The 19,597-nt window shown below is 49.1% G+C and overlaps 1 protein-coding gene across 1 annotated transcript in view; it reads right to left on the bottom strand.

Moving 5' to 3' along the window:
* axl (AXL receptor tyrosine kinase) overlaps positions 1–13,220 on the bottom strand; it is a 96,242-nt gene extending 83,022 nt beyond the window's left edge. Inside the window, exons 1-4 of the mRNA XM_036962127.2 lie at positions 12,387–13,220; positions 3,454–3,658; positions 2,271–2,371; positions 1,770–1,952 (exon numbers count right to left, since the gene is read on the bottom strand). Of these exons, the coding sequence (XP_036818022.2) occupies positions 1,770–1,952; positions 2,271–2,371; positions 3,454–3,658; positions 12,387–12,471 (574 nt within the window). The 5' untranslated portion in view covers positions 12,472–13,220. The remainder of the gene's footprint in view (positions 1–1,769; positions 1,953–2,270; positions 2,372–3,453; positions 3,659–12,386) is intronic.
* Between the last annotated feature and the right edge of the window lie 6,377 nt (positions 13,221–19,597).

Genomic DNA, 19,597 nt, shown 5'->3' with positions numbered 1-19,597 from the left:
TGTGGCTGGGTGACTGACTGACTGTGTGTTGTGGCTGGGTGACTGACTGACTGTGTGATGTGGCTGGGTGACTGACTGACTGTGTGATGTGGCTGGGTGACTGACTGACTGAATAGTTGTGTTTGTGTCAGCCCATTCCCTAGCTGTGAGTGTCCTGTCAACCAACTAACAACATTAACATGAAGTGATGAGCATCACCAGCAAACCTGCTCTGATGAGTCACACAAGCAACTTCCTCTGTCTCTTTCTGCCCTGACTGACTCCCTCACCACCCCACCTCCCTGACTGGGTCCCTCACCACCCCACCTCCCTGACTGGGTCCCTCACCACCCCACCTCCCTGACTGGGTCTCCCACCACCCCACCTCCCTGACTGACTCCCTCACCACCCCACTTCCCTGACTGGGTCCCTCACCACCCCACCTCCCTGACTGACTCCCTCACCACCCCACCTCCCTGACTGGGTCCCTCACCACCCCACCTCCCTGACTGGGTCTCCCACCACCCCACCTCCCTGACTGACTCCCTCACCACCCCACCTCCCTGACTGGGTCCCTCACCACCCCACCTCCCTGACTGGGTCTCCCACCACCCCACCTCCCTGACTGACTCCCTCACCACCCCACTTCCCTGACTGGGTCCCCCACCACCCCACCTCCCTGACTGACTCCCTCACCACCCCACCTCCCTGACTGAGTCCCCCACCACCCCACCTCCCTGACTGAGTCCCCCACCACCCCACCTCCCTGACTGAGTCCCCCACCACCCCACCTCCCTGACTGAGTTCCCCACCACCCCACCTCCCTGACTGACTCCCCCACCACCCCACCTCCCTGACTGAGTCCCCCACCACCCCACCTCCCTGACTGACTCCCCCACCACCCCACCTCCCTGACTGAGTCCCTCACCACCCCACCTCCCTGACTGACTCCCCCACCACCCCACCTCCCTGACTGAGTCTCCCACCACCCCACCTCCCTGACTGAGTCTCCCACCACCCCACCTCCCTGACTGAGTCCCCCACCACCCCACCTCCCTGACTGAGTCCCTAACCACCCCACCTCCCTGACTGAGTCTCCCACCACCCCACCTCCCTGACTGACTCCCTCACCACCCCACCTCCCTGACTGAGTCCCCCCACCACCCCTCCTCCCTGACTGAGTCCCCCACCACCCTACCTCCCTGACTGAGTCCCCCACCACCCCACTTCCCTGACTGACTCCCCCACCACCCCACCTCCCTGACTGAGTCCCCACCACCCCACTTCCCTGACTGAGTCCCCCACCACCCCTCCTCCCTGACTGAGTCCCCCACCACCCTGCCTGACTCCCCCCCCTCCCCCACCACCCCACCTCCCTGCCTGACTCCCCCCCCCCACCACCCCACCTCCCTGCCTGACTCCCCCCCTCCCCAACCACCCCACCTCCCTGCCTGACCCCACCCCTCCCCACCACCCCACTGCCTTGACTGTAGAGGGGGACAGCGTCTACCTGTTATAATGACTGTAGAGGGGGACAGCGTCTACCTGTTACAATGACTGTAGAGGGGGACAGCGTCTACCTGTTATAATGACTGTAGAGGGGGACAGCGTCTACCTGTTATAATGACTGTAGAGGGGGACAGCGTCTACCTGTTATAATGACTGTAGAGGGGGACAGCGTCTACCTGTTATAATGACTGTAGAGGTGGACAGCGTCTACCTGTTATAATGACTGTAGAGGGGGACAGCGTCTACCTGTTATAATGACTGTAGAGGGGGACAGCGTCTACCTGTTATAATGACTGTAGAGGGGGACAGGGCAACATGGTCCTGCAGAGAGTTTAGAGGGGCCCCGTCCTGCAGCCAGATGACTCTGACGGGCTCCGGGGGGCCGTGGGCCACACAGTGCAGACTCAGAGACACATTGGCTACCACCGACTGGTGCTGAGGCTCCACAGAGAAATGAGGAAGACCTGAGATGGAGAGAGAGTTTTAGTTTTAGTGGTCACTATTCCTTTATACAGTTAGAATGAAGAGGGGGAGAGAAGCAGACAGAGAGACAGAGAGAGAGAGAGAGAAAGAGAGGCAGACAGAGAGAGAGAGAGAGAGAGAGGCAGACAGAGAGAGAGAGAGAGAGAGAGAGGCAGACAGAGAGAGAGAGAAAAAGAGGGGCAGAGAGAAAGAGAGAAAGAGGCAGAGAGACAGAGAGAGAAAGAGGCAGAGAGAGAGAGAGAGAGACAGAGAGAGAGAGCGAGACAGAGAGAGAGAGACAGAGAGAGAGATCCCCTCACCTTCTAGATGAATGTGTCCTGCTACAGACAGAGTTTGGTGTCCCTCTGACATCACAGCACAGCGGTAGGAACCCATGTCAGGTAGCTGCACCTTCTCTATCCTACACACACATTTACACACACACACACAGTCAGTATAAATCAACCTGGTACCACAGTGTGTAGAGATAATAATAATAGACTTCAAGGACCCAAAGTCGCTTTCCAACAGAAATGAAATAACAAAACAGTAGACAAGACAAAACAAAACCAGACTAAACATGAAACAAGCAGAAATGTGACTTCAGGGAAGGGAAGGAATGTCATGTGTAGGAACAGTGAGCAGGTGTGTATGGGGGGGGGGGGGGGGGGATAGGCCAGATACAGTCTCAGACAGATGGACAGATACTAACGGATGGGTGAAGAAACAAGCTGTCGGCCGGACAGACAAAGCAGACATATCACCAGCCACATCAGTCCCTTCCTACCTGAGTGTGCTGATAGAGATACAGACAGACAGACAGACAGACAGGCAGGCAGGCAGACAGACAGACACAGACAGACATACAGACAGACAGACACAGACAGACAGACAGACAGACAGACAGACAGACAGACAGACAGACAGGCAGGCAGGCAGGCAGACAGACAGACAGACAGGCTGGCAGGCAGGCAGGCAGGCAGGCAGACAGACAGACAGACAGACAGACAGACAGACAGACAGACAGACAGACAGACAGGCTGGCAGGCAGGCAGGCAGGCAGACAGACAGACAGAGACAGACAGACAGACAGGCAGGCAGGCAGACAGGCAGGCAGGCAGGCAGGCAGACAGACAGACAGAGACAGACAGCCAGACCAGTCCCTTCCTACCTGAGTGTGCTGATAGAGATAAAGACAGACAGGCATCCAGGCAGACAGACAGACCAGTCCCTTCCTACCTGAGTGTGCTGATAGAGATAAAGACAGACAGGCAGACAGACAGACAGACCAGTCCCTTCCTACCTGAGTGTGCTGATAGAGATAAAGACAGACAGGCAGGCAAGCAGGCAGGCAGACAGACAGACAGACAGACAGACAGACAGACAGACCAGTCCCTTCCTACCTGAGTGTGCTGATAGAGATAAAGACAGACAGGCAGGCAAGCAGGCAGGCAGACAGACAGACAGACAGACATACAGACAGACAGACCAGTCTCTTCCTACCTGAGTGTGCTGATAACCATCCAGCTGCGTGAAGCAACAGGAACCTGTATTTGGTTGGTGTCAGCGTACTCCAGGGGCTGTCCGTCCCGCTGCCAGACCACATCAGGGGGGTCCTCGCCCCCCCAACCCTGCAGTGTACACACCACCTTTACAGGCTTCCCGAGCGATGATGTCACGTTACCGGGGCTACGGATGAACTGCGGCTCTGAGGGGAAGAGACAGAAGACTGGTTAGCTTCATATTAATAATAATGATATGCTCTATTTAGCAGTGCATACATGTTCCGTATGTATGAGTTGTCTCAGCAAGGAATCCAACCCACAATCCTTGGCTTTGCAAGTGCCCACCAATAGAGTCACATAGGGACCACATTCATAGAATACTAGTTGTTGTTTATACATAATATATACATTTACTATTGCATTTACTGTGTATTATTTTATCCAATAAGATGCTGTGTTTGTGTCACATGGTTAGCTTCATGTCTTGGGCCCTGAGTTTCTCCTGGTCAGGTCACATGGTCAGGAGAAATATGGAATTGTTTTAAGAAGCTCATACTATTTGATTTGGAGTTTTAGGACCCCTTTAGGTATCAAAAAAATGTTTTGTAATATTTGGTACAATTTTGAATTTGGCCTTTACTACTGTAGCCTGGCTCCTTAACCCGGCCTGACTGAGTTACTGACCTGGCTCCTTAACCCGGCCTGACTGAGTTACTGACCTGGCTCCTTAACCCGGCCTGATTGAGTTACTGACCTGGCTCCTTAACCCGGCCTGACTGAGTTACTGACCTGGCTCCTTAACCCGGCCTGACTGAGTTACTGACCTGGCTCCTTAACCCGGCCTGACTGAGTTACTGACCTGGCTCCTTAACCCGGCCTGATTGAGTTACTGACCTGGCTCCTTAACCCGGCCTGATTGAGTTACTGACCTGGCTCCTTAACCCGGCCTGATTGAGTTACTGACCTGGCTCCTTAACCCGGCCTGATTGAGTTACTGACCTGGCTCATTAACCCGGCCTGATTGAGTTACTGACCTGGCTCCTTAACCCGGCCTGACTGAGTTACTGACCTGGCTCCTTAACCCGGCCTGATTGAGTTACTGACCTGGCTCCTTAACCCGGCCTGATTGAGTTACTGACCTGACTCCTTAACCCGGCCTGATTGAGTTACTGACCTGACTCCTTAACCCGGCCTGATTGAGTTACTGACCTGGCTCCTTAACCCGGCCTGATTGAGTTACTGACCTGACTCCTTAACCCGGCCTGATTGAGTTACTGACCTGACTCCTTAACCCGGCCTGACTGAGTTACTGACCTGACTCCTTAACCCGGCCTGACTGAGTTACTGACCTGGCTCCTTAACCTGGCCTGACTGAGTTACTGACCTGGCTCCTTAACCCGGCCTGACTGAGTTACTGACCTGGCTCCTTAACCTGGCCTGACTGAGTTACTGACCTGGCTCCTTAACCCGGCCTGACTGAGTTACTGACCTGGCACCTTAACCCGGCCTGACTGAGTTACTGACCTGACTCCTTAACCCGGCCTGACTGAGTTACTGACCTGGCTCCTTAACCCGGCCTGACTGAGTTACTGACCTGACTCCTTAACCCGGCCTGACTGAGTTACTGACCTGGCTCCTTAACCTGGCCTGACTCCTTAACCCGGCCTGATTGAGTTACTGACCTGACTCCTTAACCCGGCCTGATTGAGTTACTGACCTGACTCCTTAACCCGGCCTGATTGAGTTACTGACCTGGCTCCTTACCCTGGCCTGACTGAGTTACTGACCTGGCTCCTTAACCTGGCCTGACTGAGTTACTGACCTGGCTCCTTAACCTGGCCTGACTGAGTTACTGACCTGGCTCCTTAACCCGGCCTGATTGAAACACTGGGAGAAACACACACCACACTCTGACAGGACAGATACGAGGTACACACACCACACACCACACTCTGACAGGACAGATACGAGGTACACACACCACACTCTGACAGGACAGATACGAGGTACACACACCACACTCTGACAGGACAGATACGAGGTACACACAGACGCCCTCCGGCTCCACACATTCTGCCTCCCTACCAGTTCAACGGCGTCACATCCCGCTGGACACGGGATCCGAACTGGCGACCCTCTGGGTCCCTCTTTCTAACCGCTAGGCACCCTGCCACCCTATGTAATGTCATGACAACTGTCTTCTGGTAGATGGAAAAAGCTCTCCTCAAAAAAGAACATTCTCAACTAAACGTTAACTACAAAGTATCCTGTGTGTTATCTGACAGAATGATAGCAGGATTATTTGCATTAATCCGGTGGCCATTTTGTTTGACATTCTCTACATTCATATGAGCACTACAGAAACATCGTTAACCAATCAATGGTCTCCGGCTATTAGTGCTCAGTTGAATTTAACTACACCTCCAACCAAATCTAAACGTCTTCAACCTCTTGATGTTGTCGTGGACTTAGAACATCCGCTTTGGTTGTTTTTCTATCTAAGAAGTGTAATTTTGAGAGAGAAAACGTTTTTTTTTTTTAAAACACAAAAAAATGAGAAAAACTAAACGGAGAAAATGGAATTTGTGAGAAAAAAAGAAAATATATCAGATTTAATGTATTTAATTAGGGCCCTGATATTGTCTTCCTCTATCTTAATTTATTGTCCTAGCAACAGATACACACACTCCTATACACACACACAAACACACACATACTCCAGTTCACTAACTCACGCCAGTAAAGATTTTCTCAAGCTTGTCAACCAGCCTTCCTCGTCTGTTTCACTACGAACATCTGACCTTTAACCCCTAACCCCTGACCCGTAGAGGTCCTCTGTTCCGCCTAACCAAGTCGCTCATACACACCACATATACACACATCCATAAAACAACTCTCAACCACTTCACCATGTCAACGGAGCTTAATGCAACAGACGAGAGTTTGTTTCACTTCCACAGAGAAAAACGGAACGGGAAAAGAATAGATGAATTTAGACCTGCATTGTAGACACACACACACACACACACACACACACACACACACACACACACCTGCATTGTAGACACACACACACACACCTGCATTGTAGACACACACACACACACACCTGCATTGTAGACACACACACACACACACACACACCTGCATTATAGATATCACACACACATACACACACATACACACACACACACATACACACACACACCTGCATTATAGACATCACACACACCAACACACACACACACACACCTGCATTATAGACATCACACATACAGAGACACACACACACACACATGCGCTAACACACACACACACGCTAACACACACACACACACATACACACACATGCGCTAACACACACACACACGCTAACACACACACACACACATACACACACATGCGCTAACACACACACACACGCTAACACACACACACACACACACACTAATACACACACACACACACACACACACTATGTTTAAATGAAGGGTGACTGTCTGCCTCATGCTTCACTGCCTCCGTGTGCATAATGTGTTGGTCTTCATCGTCTTCACTGCCTCAGTGTGTATAATGTGTTGGTCTTCATCGTCTTCATCATCTTCACTGTCTCAGTGTGTATAATGTGTTGGTCTTCCTTCTTCTTCACTGTCTCTGTGTGTATAATGTGTTGGTCTTCATCGTCTTCATCATCTTCACTGTCTCCGTGTGTATAATGTGTTGGTCTTCATCGTCTTCATCATCTTCACTGTCTCCGTGTGTATAATGTATTGGTCTTCATCGTCTTCATCATCTTCACTGTCTCAGTGTGTATAATGTGTTGGTCTTCATTGTCTTCATCATCTTCACTGTCTCCGTGTGTATAATGTATTGGTCTTCATCATCTTCATCATCTTCACTGTCTCAGTGTGTATAATGTGTTGGTCTTCATCGTCTTCTCTTCTTCTTCACTGTCTCCGTGTGTATAATGTGTTGGTCTTCATCGTCTCCTCTTCTTCTTCACTGTCTCAGTGTGTATAATGTGTTGGTCTTCATCGTCTTCATCATCTTCACTGTCTCAGTGTGTATAATGTATTGGTCTTCATCATCTTCATCATCTTCACTGTCTCAGTGTGTATAATGTGTTGGTCTTCATCGTCTTCTCTTCTTCTTCACTGTCTCAGTGTGTATAATGTGTTGGTCTTCATCGTCTTCATCATCTTCACTGTCTCAGTGTGTATAATGTGTTGGTCTTCATCGTCTTCATCATCTTCACTGTCTCAGTGTGTATAATGTGTTGGTCTTCATCGTCTTCATCATCTTCACTGTCTCAGTGTGTATAATGTGTTGGTCTTCATCGTCTTCATCATCTTCACTGCCTCCGTGTGTATAATGTGTTGGTCTTCATCGTCTTCATCATCTTCACTGTCTCCGTGTGTATAATGTGTTGGTCTTCATCGTCTTCATCATCTTCACTGTCTCCGTGTGTATAATGTATTGGTCTTCATCATCTTCATCATCTTCACTGTCTCAGTGTGTATAATGTGTTGGTCTTCATCGTCTTCTCTTCTTCTTCACTGTCTCAGTGTGTATAATGTGTTGGTCTTCATCGTCTTCATCATCTTCACTGTCTCAGTGTGTATAATGTGTTGGTCTTCATCGTCTTCATCATCTTCACTGTCTCAGTGTGTATAATGTGTTGGTCTTCATCGTCTTCATCATCTTCACTGCCTCCGTGTGTATAATGTGTTGGTCTTCATCGTCTTCATCATCTTCACTGTCTCCGTGTGTATAATGTATTGGTCTTCATCGTCTTCATCATCTTCACTGTCTCCGTGTGTATAATGTGTTGGTCTTCATCGTCTTCATCATCTTCACTGTCTCCGTGTGTATAATGTTTTGGTCTTCATCGTCTTCCCTTCTTCTTTTCGCTTGGCTGGTTCCTTTTAGAAACGTGCTCAGTCGTGACCTTTCTGTCACCGTGTGTGTGTGTGTGTGTGTGTGTGTGTGTGTGTGTGTGTGTGTGTGTGTGTGTGTGTGTGTGTGTGTGTGTGTGTGTGTGTGTGTGTGTGTGTGTGTGTGTGTGTGTGTGTGTGGCCATATTTATGTGTCTCTAGGGACTTCACTTCAGTTAAACTGGTCCATCTTCTCTCTTTTGCCCCGTGGTTTCCCTCCGTGCTCTCTTTCTCTATATCTCCTTCTACCCCTCCTCTCCTCCTTCTACCCCTCCTCTCCTCCTTCTACCCCTCCTCTCCTCCTTTTACCCCTCCTCTCCTCCTTCTACCCCTCCTCTCCTCCTTTTACCCCTCCTCTCCTCATTCTACCCCTCCTCTCCTCCTTCTACCCCTCCTCTCCTCCTTCTACCCCTCTCCTCCTTCTACCCCTCCTCTCCTCCTTATACTCCTCCTCTCCTCCTTGTACCCCTCCTCTCCTCCTTCTACCCCTCTCCTCCTTCTACCCCTCCTCTCCTCCTTCTACTCCTCCTCTCCTCCTTCTACCCCTCCTCTCCTCCTTTTATCCCTCCTCTCCTCCTTCTACCCCTCCTCTCCTCCTTCTACCCCTCATCTCCTCCTTCTACTCCTCCTCTCCTCCTTCTACCCCTCCTCTCCTCCTTCTACCCCTCTCCTCCTTCTATCCCTCCTCTCCTCCTTTTACCCCTCCTCTCCTCATTCTACCCCTCCTCTCCTCCTTCTACCCCTCCTCTCCTCCTTCTACCCCTCTCCTCCTTCTACCCCTCCTCTCCTCCTTATACTCCTCCTCTCCTCCTTGTACCCCTCCTCTCCTCCTTCTACCCCTCTCCTCCTTCTACCCCTCCTCTCCTCCTTCTACTCCTCCTCTCCTCCTTCTACCCCTCCTCTCCTCCTTTTATCCCTCCTCTCCTCCTTCTACCCCTCATCTCCTCCTTCTACTCCTCCTCTCCTCCTTCTACCCCTCCTCTCCTCCTTCTACCCCTCTCCTCCTTCTATCCCTCCTCTCCTCCTTCTACCCCTCCTCTCCTCCTTCTACCCCTCTTCTCCTCCTTCTACCCCTCCTCTCCTCCCATCCTTCGCCCCTTCTTTCACACAAAAAATATGTTGAACGTCAAAGAAAAAGAACAGAGTGCAGATATTACACCAACCCTGCATCTCACCAGATATTACACCAACCCTGCATCTCATCAGATATTACACCAACCCTGCATCTCATCAGATATTACACCAACCCTGCATCACATCAGATATTATACCAACCCTGCATCTCACCAGATATTACACCAACCCTGCATCTCATCAGATATTATACCAACCCTGCATCTCATCAGATATTACACCAACCCTGCATCTCATCAGATATTACACCAACCCTGCATCTCATCAGATATTACACCAACCCTGCATCTCATCAGATATTACACCAACCCTGCATCACATCAGATATTATACCAACCCTGCATCTCATCAGATATTATACCAACCCTGCATCTCATCAGATATTACACCAACCCTGCATCTCATCAGATATTACACCAACCCTGCATCTCATCAGATATTACACCAACCCTGCATCTCATCAGATATTACACCAACCCTGCATCACATCAGATATTATACCAACCCTGCATCTCATCAGATATTATACCAACCCTGCATCTCATCAGATATTACACCAACCCTGCATCTCATCAGATATTACACCAACCCTGCATCTCACCAGATATTACACCAACCCTGCATCTCATCAGATATTATACCAACCCTGCATCTCATCAGATATTACACCAACCCTGCATCTCACCAGATATTACACCAACCCTGCATCACATCAGATATTATACCAACCCTGCATCTCATCAGATATTACACCAACCCTGCATCTCATCAGATATTACACCAACCCTGCATCTCACCAGATATTACACCAACCCTGCATCACATCAGATATTATACCAACCCTGCATCTCATCAGATATTACACCAACCCTGCATCTCATCAGATATTACACCAACCCTGCATCTCATCAGATATTACACCAACCCTGCATCTCATCAGATATTATACCAACCCTGCATCTCATCAGATATTACACCAACCCTGCATCTCATCAGATATTACACCAACCCTGCATCTCATCAGATATTACACCAACCCTGCATCTCATCAGATATTACACCAACCCTGCATCTCATCAGATATTACACCAACCCTGCATCTCATCAGATATTACACCAACCCTGCATCTCATCAGATATTACACCAACCCTGCATCTCACCAGATATTACACCAACCCTGCATCTCATCAGATATTACACCAACCCTGCATCTCATCAGATATTACACCAACCCTGCATCTCATCAGATATTACACCAACCCTGCATCTCATCAGATATTACACCAACCCTGCATCTCATCAGATATTATACCAACCCTGCATCTCATCAGATATTACACCAACCCTGCATCTCATCAGATATTACACCAACCCTGCATCTCATCAGATATTACACCAACCCTGCATCTCACCAGATATTACACCAACCCTGCATCTCATCAGATATTACACCAACCCTGCATCTCATCAGATATTACACCAACCCTGCATCTCACCAGATATTACACCAACCCTGCATCTCACCAGATATTACGCCAACCCTGCATCTCATCAGATATTACACCAACCCTGCATCTCTTCTTCTCTCACTCCCTTTATCTTTCTGTCTCTTTATGTCACATAACTCAGTTCTTCACAGCATTTTCCCCCCATCCCTCCCTCCCTCCACTCCATCCCTCCCTCCATCCCTCCCTCCCCTCCATCCCTCCCTCCTCCCTCCATCACTCCCCTCCTCCCACCACACATTCATCCCTCCCCCCTCCATTTCATGCCATGCTTCTAGATTCATCCCTACAAATATTTCCCACTTCCCTTCTCCCTCCCTCCCCTCCCTCTCTCCCCTCCTCCCTCCCCCTCTCTCCCTTCCTCCCCTCCTCCCTCTCTCCCTCCCCTCCTCCCTCCCTCCCTCCCCTCCACTTTTGTCCCCATACCCCATCCATCATTTTGTTCTACTGAATCACCCTGACCCTGACTCACTCACAAGCATCAGCATTCCATTTCTTCCCCTCTCTCTCTTTCCCCCTTTGCCCCTCACGCCCACACATCTCACTCCACCCTCCACCCTCCTCCCTCCGTCTCTTCACCATCCAAATACCAACTGAAGCATCAACATTAAAGCAACTTTCTCTTTTTTGAAGTCTGGGTCAGACAGTAAATGACATGCGAGTCCATCTAACCAGTCATATCCCTCCTGCTGTACTTTCTCTCTCTCTCTCTCTCTCTCTCTTTCTCTCTCTCTCTCTCTCTCTCTCTCTCTCTCTCTCTCTCTCTCTCTCTCTCTCAGATCAGATCACAGACTGGAGAATGTTCAAAACACTACCCAGAATGTTATTAAAATATCAATAATTGAAATGAACTGTTAGATACATGGTGATACGCATTGTAATAAACACTCATAAACACTTTTGGTGCAGAGCAATCAAAGTATCTAGGATGTATCATCACCATCCTCATCATCATCACCATAATCATCATCCTAGTGGTTAGAGCGTTGGACTAGTAACCGGAAGGTTGCAAGATCAATCCCCCGAGCTGACAAGGTACAAATATGTCGTTCTGCCCCTGAACAGGCAGTTAACCCACTGTTCCTAGACCAGTTAACCCACTGTTCCTAGGCCTCATTGAAAATAAGAATTTGTTCTTAACTGACTTGCCTTGTTAAATTAAGGTAAAATAAATCAATTCTGCCCATCAGACTGTAAAGTACCCAGATGTTACGCAGGTTGTCAGCGGCTGTTCACAGTCATTTATTGTAGGACTAATAGTTATTTTGTTGGTATATGTCATTTGACTTAATAAAGATATTTCGGAGGTGAGATAAAGATGATAAATATTAGGATGAAGATGAGTTATAAGACTTACCTGTCAAAGTGTTTGCAGATCCTAAACTAAAAAATGCGCCGACAAACAGTATCCCCAGCGCCAGTCCCTGTGACCCGCTCTCCATAGCTGGTCCCTCGGAGCAGCGCACTTCTACCAGAATTCACGGTTCCAACTTTGAACTTGTTGGATACAACTCCAGGTCGCGTCACCGCATTCCAATAACTCTCACGGCCTCTGTTAAAAATCTTTGCTGTACACTGAAAAGTTTAGCGGATGTTCTTCCGACTGACTGCTCGCGATTTAAATCCACAGGTATTTCTTCCACTCGCTATCACTCCTCTGCTTCCCTGATTCTCATTTTATGTTGCGAAAAACAATTTCTAAACTTTACCCCGATACCGTCCTAGAATTGTTTCTGCTTACTCCCACTGCTGACTACTACTACTGCCTACTGACGTTTTATCTCCAGTCCGAAGTTTTTAAAAACCTCACAGGCAATGAGTGTTCTCTCAGCGCAGAAACTGCGGAAAGTCCATTGTTTAAACTACAGTGACGAAAAACGGCAAAAGTCGCTCCAACCTTTTCAGTCTCCAATCAAATTGTTAAAAACGTTTTTCTGGAAGTGTATTTTCAAACCAGTGTTCGTGCCGTCTTGTTGATCACAGAACTGCTTCTCTAGCCCCACCAAGTTGTCCCGTCCCTGTTCTTTTTCTACAGTCACACAGGTTTCAAATTCCTTAAACTCAAGTTCTTTCCATTCTCTTGCCTCCTCCTCCCTCTGCCTCTCTCCCTCCCCCTGTGCCTCTGCGTGATTCTCAGAGGATGTGAAGAAAGCAGACACAGCTGATTGTCTTCAGGACAATTCCCGTTCTCTTTTTAATAAGCCCGGTTCCCACCTCCTCAACAGTAAATCACTTATTTCCCTCCATTCTAACCCAGTAGCACTCAGTCAGTCAGTCAGTCACTCAGTCAGTCACTCACTCACTCGGTCAGTCAGTCAGTCACTCAGTCAGTCAGTCAGTCACTCACTCGGTCAGTCACTCACTCGGTCAGTCACTCAGTCAGTCAGTCAGTCACTCAGTCAGTCAGTCACTCAGTCAGTCACTCAGTCAGTCAGTCAGTCACTCAGTCAGTCAGTCAGTCACTCAGTTAGTCAGTCGCTCAGTCACTCACTCGGTCAGTCACTCAGTCAGTCAGTCACTCAGTCAGACAGTCAGTCACTCAGTCAGTCAGTCACTCAGTCACTCAGTCAGTCACTCAGTCAGTCAGTCACTCAGTCAGTCAGTCACTCAGTCAGTCAGTCAGTCAGTCAGTCACTCAGTCAGTCACTCGGCCAGTCAGTCACTCAGTCACTCAGTCAGTCACTCAGTCAGTCACTCACTCGGTCAGTCAGTCAGTCAGTCACTCAGTCACTCAGTCAGTCACTCAGTCAGTCAGTCACTCAGTTAGTCAGTCGCTCAGTCACTCAGTCACTCACTCGGACAGTCACTCAGTCAGTCAGTCACTCAGTCAGACAGTCAGTCACTCAGTCAGTCAGTCACTCAGTCAGACAGTCAGTCACTCAGTCAGTCAGTCACTCAGTCACTCAGTCAGTCACTCAGTCAGTCAGTCACTCACTCAGTCAGTCAGTCAGTCAGTCAGTCACTCAGTCAGTCAGTCAGTCACTCAGTCAGTCACTCGGCCAGTCAGTCACTCAGTCACTCAGTCAGTCAGTCAGTCACTCAGTCAGTCACTCAGTCACTCAGTCAGTCAGTCAGTCAGTCAGTCAGTCAGTCTAGCCGACTCCTCACTAAGCTACCAACTAACTACATGTTCATTTTAACACAGTACACTATGTTTAAATATGATGAATGTATGACAGAATATACAATATAACAAAATATCACATAAATCAAGAGTCAAGGTTTGATAGGTGTATACCACATTACGGATGCTATTCATTCGTTTCCCATTATATTTATTGTGATAGAAAGGTCACTTTATGATTCTTAAAAAGTCCCAAATGCAGCCCGGTTTCTGTTTTAAATCTCAACATCTAGTACTTCCTGTACCTTTTACTGTGATTGTTTCTTGTTGACCGTTTTAATTGAAAACAAACAACAACAAAAAAATAGCTTCTTCGTGTAATGGACATCGCCCCCTGCTTGGTTAGCGAGGACCACAAACACACATCGGACCGTCTTTTCCATCGAGCGTCTTCAGCCGATCTCACCACCTCAAAAAAATATTGTTAAATGAAGCAAAGAAAGTGGGGGACACTTCCTGTTCAGGAGTACGGTCCGCACATGCTCCTGGAATACATTTTACACAGAGCTATTCCTCCCGCAATCATTTTGCTAGGACTATCCTAGGAGTGGTCTAGCTGTCCAAATCACAACTAGCTGTTTATTAAAATTCTCATTCAGTCACCAGGCAGGCCAAAACGCCACCAAAAACAGGCAGTGCTTTCAGGCGGTCTTTCCCAAATAGCTCTTACACTAAAATGTTATTATCAACATTTTCACAAATTTCACATTATCATTCCAACCAGTGTTGAAATATATATAAAACACAGGAAAATCCCACTTCTGACTGCACTGAACCTTGATGATGTCCTGTCTCCTTTGGTCTCTCCCACAACACTGAACCTTGATGATGTCCTGTCTCCTTTGGTCTCTCCCACAACACTGAACCTTGATGTCCTGTCTCCTTTGGTCTCTCCCACAACACTGAACCTTGATGTCCTGTCTCCTTTGGTCTCTCCCACAACACTGAACCTTGATGTCCTGTCTCCTTTGGTCTCTCCCACAACACTGAACCTTGATGTCCTGTCTCCTTTGGTCTCTCCCACAACACTGAACCTTGATGATGTCCTGTCTCCTTTGGTCTCTCCCACAACACTGAACCTTGATGTCCTGTCTCCTTTGGTCTCTCCCACAACACTGAACCTTGATGTCCTGTCTCCGTTGGTCTCTCCCACAACACTGAACCTTGATGATGTCCTGTCTCCTTTGGTCTCTCCCACAACACTGAACCTTGATGATGTCCTGTCCCCGTTGGTCTCTCCCACAACACTGAACCTTGATGTCCTGTCTCCGTTGGTCTCTCCCACAACACTGAACCTTGATGATGTCCTGTCCCCATTGGTCTCTCCCACAACACTGAACCTTGATGTCCTGTCTCCTTTGGTCTCTCCCACAACACTGAACCTTGATGTCCTGTCCCCATTGGTCTCTCCCACAACACTGAACCTTGATGTCCTGTCTCCGTTGGTCTCTCCCACAACACTGAACCTTGATGATGTCCTGTCCCCATTGGTCTCTCCCACAACACTGAACCTTGATGTCCTGTCTCCGTTGGTCTCTCCCACAACACTGAACCTTGATGATGTCCTGTCCCCATTGGTCTCTCCCACAACACTGAACCTTGATGTCCTGTCTCCTTTGGTCTCTCCCACAACACTGAACCTTGATGTCCTGTCCCCATTGGTCTCTCCCACAACACTGAACCTTGATGTCCTGTCTCCGTTGGTCTCTCCCACAACACTGAACCTTGATGTCCTGTCTCCGTTGGTCTCTCCCACAACACTGAACCTTGATGTCCTGTCTCCGTTGGTCTCTCCCACAACACTGAACCTTGATGATGTCCTGTCCCCGTTGGTCTCTCCCACAACACTGAACCTTGATGTCCTGTCTCCGTTGGTCTCTCCCACAACACTGAACCTTGATGTCCTGTCTCCGTTGGTCTCTCCCACAACACTGAACCTTGATGTCCTGTCCCCGTTGGTCTCTCCCACAACACTGAACCTTGATGTCCTGTCTCCTTTGGTCTCTCCCACAACACTGAACCTTGATGTCCTGTCTCCGTTGGTCTCTCCCACAACACTGAACCTTGATGTCCTGTCCCCGTTGGTCTCTCCCACAACACTGAACCTTGATGTCCTGTCCCCTTTGGTCTCTCCCACAACACTGAACCTTGATGTCCTGTCCCCGTTGGTCTCTCCCACAACACTGAACCTTGATGTCCTGTCTCCTTTGGTCTCTCCCACAACACTGAACCTTGATGTCCTGTCTCCTTTGGTCTCTCCCACAACACTGAACCTTGATGATGTCCTGTCTCCTTTGGTCTCTCCCACAACACTGAACCTTGATGATGTCCTGTCTCCTTTGGTCTCTCCCACAACACTGAACCTTGATGTCCTGTCCCCTTTGGTCTCTCCCACAACACTGAACCTTGATGTCCTGTCCCCATTGGTCTCTCCCACAACACTGAACCTTGATGTCCTGTCCCCATTGGTCTCTCCCACAACACTGAACCTTGATGTCCTGTCTCCTTTGGTCTATCCCACAACACTGAACCTTAATGTCCTGTCCCCATTGGTCTATCCCACAACACTGAACCTTAATGTCCTGTCCCCATTGGTCTCTCCCACAACACTGAACCTTGATGTCCTGTCCCCATTGGTCTCTCCCACAACACTGAACCTTAATGTCCTGTCCCCATTGGTCTCTGCCACAACTAATATGATTCAACCAAATCTCAACCAACTCCTAGAATGCCAAAGATACATTCGATTGGAATGCTTAGTGAAATGTAGGATATTTCTCACAACATTCCCTCATAGAGTGCATGTCAACTACATTAGTTACCATATTACGCATGAGAATTTATAGATTCAATTTAGAGGGAGGGAGAGAGGGAGAGAGAATGAGAGAGAGGGGAAGAGCCTGACCTGTGAGGTGATCTATTTGTCTGGGAGTAGGGGGGAAGAGCCTGACCTGTGAGGTGATCTATCTGTCTGGGAGGAGGGGGGAAGGGGGAGAGGGGGAAGAGCCTGACCTGTGATGTGATCTATCTGTCTAGGAGGAGGGGGAAGAGCCTGACCTGTGATGTGATCTATCTGTCTAAGAGGAGGGGGAAGGGGGAGGCAAAAAGTTCACACACACACACAGAGGCAGCGACATCATGAATAATTGATTTGCAGGGTAGGGGTGGAGAGTCCTTGTTTTTCCCAGGAAAACTCCTCTATGCCTGGCTGGAAGGGAGCTGCTGTGGCTTTAGGTTGCCACTTTCATTAGCCAAACACTGTCCAATGCCGTAAGAGAGGCATGTTTGTTGAACTTAACAAATAGCTATCTGAACATTCCATCATGTTGTGCCCTGTTGAACACACCCTACTGTCCGGCCAGCGGGCAGTGTGATGGAGCTGTCCCTTTAAGAGCTAAGGTTCTGGTCTGTTCTGTTCTGTTCTGCTAACTGTGTTCTGTATTCCCAGAGTCTTTAAGGTAGTTCAGAGCCCTATCTGTTTATATAATATTATAAGCCTGGGTCCTGGGTCTTCTGGACTGGTGGTGGACTGGCACTGTCCCTTTAAGAGGGGTTCTATGGTTCTATGGTTGTGAGGTTGTGTTGTGTTTCCCAGGATCTTTAATGGAGAGGAAGAGGGGCTGAGAAAGAGACCATTGTATCTCTTCTCCTTTCAATAGGGGCTTGACTGAACCATGGAGCCTGCACTGCTCTCTGATTGAGGGAGGGAGGGAGGGAGGGAGGGAGGGAGGGAGGGAGGGAGAGAGAGAGGGGGAGAGAGAGAGAGAGAGAGAGAGACAGAGAGAGAGAGAAACACAGAGAGAGAGAAACACAGAGGGGTTCCTGCATGAGAAAGAAGGGACATTCCACTCAAAAACACAAAGTTGGGGAATGTTTGGGGGAGGGGGGGTTCTCACAGAGAGGAGTAGTGGGGGGTGGGCATTAAATCGGAGACGGGATTTACTTTAAATAAACCAGCTAGTCTTCAACCAGTGTCACAACTTCCGCCGAAGTTGGTCCCCTCTCCTTGTACGGGCGGCGTTCGGCGGTCGACGTCACCGACCTTCTAGCCATCGCTGATCCACTTTTCATTTTCCATTGGTTATGTCTTGTCTTCCATCACACCTGGTTCAATTTCCCATCAATGACATGTTGTGTATTTAACCCTCTGTTCCCCCTCATGTCCTTGTCCGTCATAGTTTGTTGTAAGTGCTTGTTCAACGGTATGCTGGTGTAACGGATGTGAAACGGCTAGCTTAGTTAGCGGTGGTGCTGGTGTAACGGATGTGAAACGGCTAGCGTAGTTAGCGGTGGTGCTGGTGTAACGGATGTGAAACGGCTAGCTTAGTTAGCGGTGGTGCTGGTGTAACGGATGTGAAACGGCTAGCTTAGTTAGCGGTGGTGCTGGTGTAACGGATGTGAAACGGCTAGCGTAGTTAGCGGTGGTGCTGGTGTAACGGATGTGAAACGGCTAGCTTAGTTAGCGGTGGTGCTGGTGTAACGGATGTGAAACGGCTAGCTTAGTTAGCGGTGGTGCTGGTGTAACGGATGTGAAACGGCTAGCTTAGTTAGCGGTGGTGCTGGTGTAACGGATGTGAAACGGCTAGCGTAGTTAGCGGTGGTGCTGGTGTAACGGATGTGAAACGGCTAGCTTAGTTAGCGGTGGTGCTGGTGTAACGGATGTGAAACGGCTAGCGTAGTTAGCGGTGGTGCTGGTGTAACGGATGTGAAACGGCTAGCTTAGTTAGCGGTGGTGCTGGTGTAACGGATGTGAAACGGCTAGCGTAGTTAGCGGTGGTGCTGGTGTAACGGATGTGAAACGGCTAGCTTAGTTAGTGGTGGTGCTGGTGTAACGGATGTGAAACGGCTAGCTTAGTTAGCGGTGGTGCTGGTGTAACGGATGTGAAACGGCTAGCTTAGTTAGCGGTGGTGCTGGTGTAACGGATGTGAAACGGCTAGCTTAGTTAGCGGTGGTGCTGGTGTAACGGATGTGAAACGGCTAGCTTAGTTAGCGGTGGTGCTGGTGTAACGGATGTGAAACGGCTAGCTTAGTTAGCGGTGGTGCAGCGCTAAATAGCGTTTCAATCGGTCACTTGCTCTGAGACCTTGAAGTAGTGGTTTCCCCTTTGCTCTGCAAGGGCCGCGGCTTTGTGGAGCGATGGGTATAACGATGCTTCGAGGGGTGACTGTTGTTGATGTGTGCAGAGAGGGTCCCTGGTTCGCGCCCGGGTAAGGGGCGAGGGGACGGTCTAAAGTTATACTGTTACCCTGGTATTTACCGGGTTTTGTTTGACCCATTCATTTGTATTGTTCTGTTGACGGTGGTTTATGGGTATTAAACGACGCCGTTGTAAATCAGTTTTCTCTCTCCTGCGCCTGACTTCTCTGCCACCAGTACGCCACCTCACTACAACCAGCCTCCCAAATATCCTGCAGAACTGGTTGTGCCTGGGCTGTCACAGGTA

Source organism: Oncorhynchus mykiss, chromosome 24, assembly GCF_057628025.1.
Source record: "Oncorhynchus mykiss isolate SJ-2025 chromosome 24, ASM5762802v1, whole genome shotgun sequence".
Classification (NCBI taxonomy): Eukaryota; Metazoa; Chordata; class Actinopteri; order Salmoniformes; family Salmonidae; genus Oncorhynchus; species Oncorhynchus mykiss.
The sequence above is the reverse complement of the archived record's forward strand: the minus strand, read 5'-3'. Positions and strand labels throughout refer to the sequence as shown.